At 36.8% G+C, this 7,623-nt stretch overlaps 1 protein-coding gene across 1 annotated transcript in view; it reads right to left on the bottom strand.

Annotated features, from left to right (window-relative positions):
* Positions 1-1,096: 1,096 nt before the first annotated feature.
* The window catches only part of LOC136841121 (mitotic apparatus protein p62-like), a 59,497-nt gene continuing 52,970 nt past the window's right edge, over positions 1,097-7,623 (bottom strand). Inside the window, exons 3-4 of the mRNA XM_067108167.1 lie at positions 2,092-2,193; positions 1,097-1,142 (exon numbers count right to left, since the gene is read on the bottom strand). Coding sequence (XP_066964268.1) covers positions 1,097-1,142; positions 2,092-2,193 — 148 coding nt within the window. The remainder of the gene's footprint in view (positions 1,143-2,091; positions 2,194-7,623) is intronic.

Below are 7,623 nucleotides of genomic sequence, written 5' to 3'. Positions count from 1 at the left end.
TTATAGCATCTTGGCGACTGCCAAAACCGACTCGACTGAAATAAATTGAAAAACAATATCACCACCTGATCCTAAACAACTACTTTTAGCGAAATTATCAATATTTTCACATTACATTTTTTTACGCGAAACTTCTTGCTTTAAATTCATAATCGTTGCATGTATAGAACAAGAAATTGAAAAAGAAAAATAGGTGATTTTGAGTAATTCTGCCTACTGTATAAAGGGCAAGTTGAATTATATTTTCGGAGCTGTACTCGCTAATCTATCTATTAACTCTCCAAAATTAAGATTTCTGGCAACTATTTAGTGAAATTATATCAAATTATAATATAATGACATTATACGAAAGAAGAAGACCCTCTTTGAGGCAAGTTTTATTGAATAAAATGGCTGCATTTTGCGAATTGATTTTCTCAACTCTTCTAATTTGCAGGAAAAGCGAACTATTAGAAGAATTGAGAAAAGTCAGTATAAAATCAATTCGCAAAATGCAGCCATTTTATTCAACATAATGACATTATATTATAATATCATTATATCATCCAGGTAATTGTCCTTACTGGATACGTTTTAATAAAACAAAAATGTAGACTACCAAAAACATTTGATTTGACAACGAGCCAGGCATCCAGGTGAGACGATTTAATGAGGAATATATTGAAGAAGAGCCGTGAAGTTATTGAAAAATCTCGACGAGACTGATAAAGCATCTTGTGCTTCATGTCTCTCTCTCTCTCTCTCTCTCTTATCTTTCTATATATATATATATATATATATATATATATATAATATATATATATATATATATATATATATATATATATAAATGATATAATATATAAAAATGTATAACTGAATGAAAAAATGAATATATAAATAAAGACAAAATCCACGAAGGAAAGAGAAACAATGGAGTTCTGCAAGGCCACTCGACTTCTTGTCCTTTACTTAGCAGACAGAGTAAAGGACAAGAATTTGTCTTGATTTATATATTGTCTCATACGCGATGCTTATCCATTTTTTCAAGTGCCGAGTAAGCGATCATCCACCACATGGCTAGTGATAAAGGAATAAGCACAAAGACGTACAATAATCAAATAGGCGGAACTCTTGTCTCGTTTGCTTTGTCCAGTTCTACTCTGGAAAAAATCAAAATAAGGTTAAAAAGTAAATACATTCTGGGTATCTCACAAAATACAGATATCACGAGAAACAAATCTGCTTTTTCCAGTTCGCTGAGAAAAAAATTATATTGGGCACATACATTGACACAATACAGGTATCACAAGAAACGACACTACTACAGAGAGAGAGAGAGAGAGAGAGAGAGAGAGAGAGAAATATGCTTGACTTCCAGACAGCGAGAATGAAATAAGAGTAAAATATAAATTAACTAATAGGCCGTTATCTGGCGAAAGTGCTAAAAGGGTTAGAGAGAGAGAGAGAGAGAGAGAGAGAGAGAGAGAGAGAGAGAGAGAGAGAGAGAGAGAGAGAGAGCATATGCTTGATTTCCAGACAGCGAGAATGAAATAAGAGTAAAATATAAATTAACTAATAAGCCCTACCTGGCGTCCGTACTAAAAGGGTTAGAGAGAGAGAGAGAGAGAGAGAGAGAGAGAGAGAGAGAGAGAGAGAGAGAGAATCACGATCGGTCTCCGTACAAACCACGGCCCCCCAAATTCACTCCCCCCCAAAAACCCTCGCAGCTTCCACGGAGTTACGCCACGGCCCAGTGACTATTTGGGTCAAACAAACACGAAGAATATTTGGGTCGAAAAAAGACCAATTTCTTTTCTCTTTCACTTCGAGGATTACGTCGGAGGATCACCGTCGAGGTGCACAGAACCCTCGGCCTTATCTGACGGGGGCTTACGAGTGGAGACAGCTACGAAGAGCATATTTAGGCAGGAGTGGTGGCGGCGGTGGCGGTGGTCACTGCATAATAATTACTGTGCCAGCTCAACTCGGCTGTAACTATGGGTAGTTGGGGTTTATAAAACGAGGCGCCCGGAGACGTAACTCAGGTAGGAGAGAGAGAGACGGCTGCCAATTAACTCGCAGGTATAAAGAAGCTTCTGGAGAACAAACCGACCAGAGAGATTATCATCATCATCATCATCATTTTCATCATCTCGGGTGGCTGTGGGAGAGTTAGATTTGTAATTGCAGGGTCGGATTTCTTCGCCTGGCCTTAAACAAAAAATTTCATATTTAAAAACAGACGGAAGGGAATATTTACTTGTTTGAAGGAGATGTATTGAACGTGTAACAAGGGATTCTCGTGCAAGGAATATATGTTTTGCTTTTGGTCTGAACGATACATTCGTACATAAACTTTAGTTTTAGATAATTAACTATATTCAATTACAATATCTTTAAACAATTGTGACTTGCTTGTAGGCGAAACAAGTAAAAATGCGCCGAAGTGCCTTCGGCGCAATCGATTTTTCTGTAGTGTATAATGCTTTATGAGCTGTGAACCCATGAAGCTTTCAGCCACGGTCAGGTGGTGGCCTGTGTTGTTGGTACCTACAGCGGTGCCAGAAGAATGATTATGGCTAATCTTCAACCTTAATAAATGAAGTGGTTATTGAGGTTAGAGGACCGCAATTTGGCATGCTTGATGATTGGAGTGGTGGATGATCAACATACCAATTTGCAGCCCTCAGCCTCAGTAGTTTTTATTTTATCTAAGTTTAAAGTTAGCCATAACCGTACTTCCGGCACCGATATAGGTACCAACAACACAGGCCACCACCGCACCTTAGCTGAGTTTCACGGGCCGTGGCTGAGGCCACCACCGGACCGTGGATGAGTTTCACGGGCCGCGGCTGAAAGTTGCATACGGCATTATACGCTGTACAGAAAACCCGTTTGCCCCAAAGAAACTTCGGCGCATTTTTTACTTGTTAATTTATATGAACGGTTTCTACTCACGCATGGCTGCTTCAATGCGCGAAGACAATTAGATGAACGAATGTAACAAGATTCTGACTACACGAACAGCCAATATGTCTGCTACATCTACGTACGATTTTTCCTCCTTGGCAGGGTGTGAATTCCGAGGCAAGGTCAGGAGGCAGTAAACACGTAATACAAATTACGTACACACACACACTGAATTCTAATTCTTATTAAGAGTCTCTCTCTCTCTCTCTCTCTCTCTCTCTCTCACACACACAAATATATAAATATGTATATGTATATATATATATATATAAATACATACACACATACATACATATATATATGCAAAAACATACATACATACATGCAATACATAGAGTCCTCAAACTCTCGTACAAAAGATTAAGCAAAGGAATAAAACCACATAACGAATAAATACGCCCACTAGATTAAGCACAAAAATCAAGTCAAGTTTCTTTTATATATCAATGAAAGTCGTTGTTATATGTTAAAAAAAAGTTTCCCGTATAAATTAACTAAAATTTCCTGTACACATCCCAAAGAAACAACACAAAAATCAAGTCACCTTTCTTTTATGTATCAATGAAAGTTGCGGTTATATATTAAAAAAAATTTCCCGTATAATTTAACTAAAATTTCATCACATCCCAAAGAAACAAAATCTCCCTTCAGATTTAGACCAGGGCTGCAGCCTCCTACAGGAGAAGAAGGGCGAGTTCCCAAGGAATACTGTGGAAAGCCCTTCCTACGAAGCCCTTGTGTCTGTCTACCACCCACGAACAGGGCATCTTTTGTGGGCACTGCCCTTCGCGAGGGCAATTTGCTTTCCATGAACCCCCCTGACATCTTAATTTGGCTTGGGCATCCTTCAATGACAGACAGCGGGTACTTCCATACAAATTCGATTCTATCCGTGACTTGACTCTCTCTCTCTCTCTCTCTCTCAGAGTAGGCTCAACTTTGCTTGATGTTTGCTTAAATTGGCCTCATTATAACTCTCTCTCTCTCTCTCTCTCTCTCTCTCTCTCAGAGTAGGCTGTGGCTTGCTCGATGTTTGCTTAAAATTGGCCTTATTATAACTCTCTCTCTCTCTCTCTCTCTCTCTCTCAGTAAGTTATGGCTTGCTCGATGTTTGCTTTTAAAATTGGCCTTATTATAACTCTCTCTCTCTCTCTCTCTCTCAGAGTAAGTTATGGCTTGCTCGATGTTTGCTTAAAATTGACCTTATTATGAAATGGATTATAATTCTCTCTCTCTCTCTCTCTCTCAGTGTAAGTTATGGCTTGCTCGATGTTTGCTTAAAATTGGCCTTATTATGAAATGGAGTATAACTCTCTCTCTCTGTCAGTAAGTTACGGCTTGCTCGATGTTTGCTTAAAATTGGCCTTATTATGAAATGGTCTCTCTCTCTCTCTCTCTCTCTCTCTCTCTCTCTCTGTTGTGGCTTCCTCTTCATTACCTTAAAATTGGCCTCATTATGAATACGAATATAAATCTAAGCTTAAAATCCCTTACTGAGCTTAAGGAACACCTAAAATAAATTGCAAGTATCTTCAACAATACAAGCAAACATCTCTTGTAAGATTCAGCTGATTAATAACAATATTCAAATGATCTGACTTACGTTTAAAACTAATTACAACTTGAATGAAAACAATGCCCCATTACCTTTATGTTAAAGGGCCAATCATCGACCTCATATTAAGTAATACACCTCGTGTACTTAATCCTCCTAACTTTCTCTCTGTGTAACCAAGATTAAGTCAACATTATGAGTGAACTACGAGACACTTAAAAGTTATTATAAAGGGGAAAAAAGCTATTTTACATATAATTGGAAGCCGGAGAAAAACTAACATGATCCGGGCTACCAAACAACCAACCGCGCCCATCCAACAAAAATCTTGGTCAAGTATTTTCACCCCAACCATTATCCGGTAGCCTCAACCACACCCTCCATTATAGGCGTCACTAACCATCACACAGTTATGAAATTTAAATGGAGGTGATGATGACGATGATGGTGATGCAAATGGCTCGTGTGATGAAGAGAACTTGACTGAAGGGAGGAGGCGGGGGTCATAATGAACCGACAAGTGACAGAACGCTTAATAAGCTGAGGCGAACTTGTTTCCATTCGTTCATGTATGAAGTCATTCTGGTGCAATGTTTTCTGAGATGTGGTTCCGTTGCTTGCTTTGAGTTCACGCTTGTCATTTATCTTTTTATTTACATGTCTATTTGTGAGCAAGTGCAAGTCTGTATACATTATATGCCCTCATATATATATATATACTAGCGTGTATATATATATATATATATATATATATATATATATATATATATACATAAAACACAAATCATCATAGCATTTTGTAACAAACAATTCAGCCCAGTTCCTAAAGAACCAACTGGATATGACGGAACGGACCCAACCCAAGACAGGACCGAACAACTCGATTCCTATCGCATCAAAATTACAGCTAATTTCAAGTCGACCATGTCGAACCATACCCGGGACGTGAATGTCGATGCCATTACCGCGTCTGATCTCCCGTTTCCACTCACAGTGCGCCAGTTTATTGCTCTCGAGATCATTCACACTCGCAATTACAGATTCAGTGTGTGGATAATCGTTATTAAACATTTTCGTCGCGGAAAAACTCTCGGATCTGATAGCGGGACGGAATAAAATCACGGAAATATTAAAACGATACAATACGGAACAGGACGGTGCACTTTGTAAACATAAAAGCTAACAGAATTTTATTTTTTTATTCTTTTATCTTCTTGTTATCTTCAAGTGGCATCAACATGTGTTAAGTTGATCAGATTTACAACTGAAATTGTGCTCATCTAATCAGATTTACAACTGAAACTGTGTTAAGTTCATCAGATTTGCGAGTGAAATTGTCTTTAGTCAGTGTTCAGTTAATCAGATTTACAAATGAAACTGTGTTCAGTTAATTTTCAGTTAATCACGATTTACAACTGAAATTGTGTTCAGTCAATGCTCAATTCATCAGATTTACAACTCAAGTTGTGTTCAGTTAATCAGATTTACCACTGAAATTGTGTTCATTCAATCAGATTTACAACTGAAATTGTGTTTAGTTAATCAGATTGACAACTGAAATTGTGTTAAATTAATGAAATTTACAAATAAAATTGTGTTCAGTTAAACAGGTTTACAACTGAAACTGTATTCAGTTAATGTTTAGTTAATCACGATTTACAACTGAAATTGCGTTAAGTTAATCAGATTTGCAACAGAAATTGTGTTCAGTTCACCAGATTTACAACTGAAACTATGTTCAGCTAATCAGATTTCCGAATGAAATAGTGTTCAGTTAATCAGATTTGCAACTGAAATTGTGTTCCGTTAATCAGATTTCCGAATGAAATAGTGTTCAGTTAATCAGATTAACAACTGAAATTGTGTTAAGTTAATCAGATTTACAACTGAAACTGTGTTCAGTTAATCAGATTTACGACTGAAATTGTGTTCAGTCCATCAGATTTACAACTGAAATTGTGCTCAGTCAATCAGATTTGCAACTGAAATTGTGTTCAGTTAATCATATTTACAAATGAAATTGTATTAAGTTAATCAGATTTACGACTGAAACTGTCTCAAGTTAATCAGATTTACAACAGAAATCTTTAGTGTTAGATTACATTTTACAGTTTGCATTTCTTTCAGTGATAACGAGATCGAAAATGCTTCACTCTTAATGTAATAAAAAATATATATGCAAATACTAGATCTTCTACTACTTGTCAGCTTAATCCCTAGTCAGGGTCGCTGCTTTTGATGAGCTTTCTCCACATGTTTAAGTCACTGAATGGCTCCATCATAATTTGTTTTGGCAAGTTCAAAGGATGGATGCCCCCTTCCTGACTCCAATCCTCAAATATTATATATGTATATGTGTATATATATATATATATATATATATATATATATATAGTCATTAATTCTTATTTATGTCTATAAAGGAACAATTCTGATTATACTGTATATCTATTCTGTGATTAAATTTATAATGTCTTCTGTGGCTAAAAGTACATAAGACCAATTCTGAGTATATTTATCATATGCTGCTAGCCCCTGATTTGAATTTTAACCCCAATTTACATTAGCTTCACATTTTATACTATATAACTCGTTTTGCCTCAAATAGAAAGCATTGAGGCGAGCATAAGATTAGCAAGCCAACAGCAACACACAATCTTTGGATACTTGGCGTAAGTTCCTTGGCTTGTATAAGTAAAATTTCTGTCACAAATTTAGCTCTGTGTAGGTTTTTCCAGTTTTATATGAAAATTGCCTAATCTCCATTTATTAGCTCTACCAGCGATGGTCGTCAATTATATGATCTAAAAGCAGAGTCGAGATAAAGCCAGTTATCGATTTGCCAAGTCAGAAAGTTATGTGAACTAGATGAACTAATGGGCGTGGTCGCAAGAGACGAGGTAGTTTCTGAGCCAGACTCCTAACACTGGCGCTTTGCAATACGGCAAAAGTGCTAAAAAAAAATACTATAGACGTTATGCTTATGAATGAACGTAATTCGTAACGTTGAAAAAACAGTCGCCATTCGGTGGGGATACTCAATCAATGTCAGTTTATGAAAAAGAACTCTATATAATCATACTATATGAAAGTAAGTCTGCCGTCATATGGTAAAC

Source organism: Macrobrachium rosenbergii, chromosome 8 (genome assembly GCF_040412425.1).
Source record: "Macrobrachium rosenbergii isolate ZJJX-2024 chromosome 8, ASM4041242v1, whole genome shotgun sequence".
Taxonomy (NCBI): domain Eukaryota; kingdom Metazoa; phylum Arthropoda; class Malacostraca; order Decapoda; family Palaemonidae; genus Macrobrachium; species Macrobrachium rosenbergii.
Note: the sequence above shows the minus strand (reverse complement) of the source record. Positions and strands in the feature narration are given on the sequence as shown.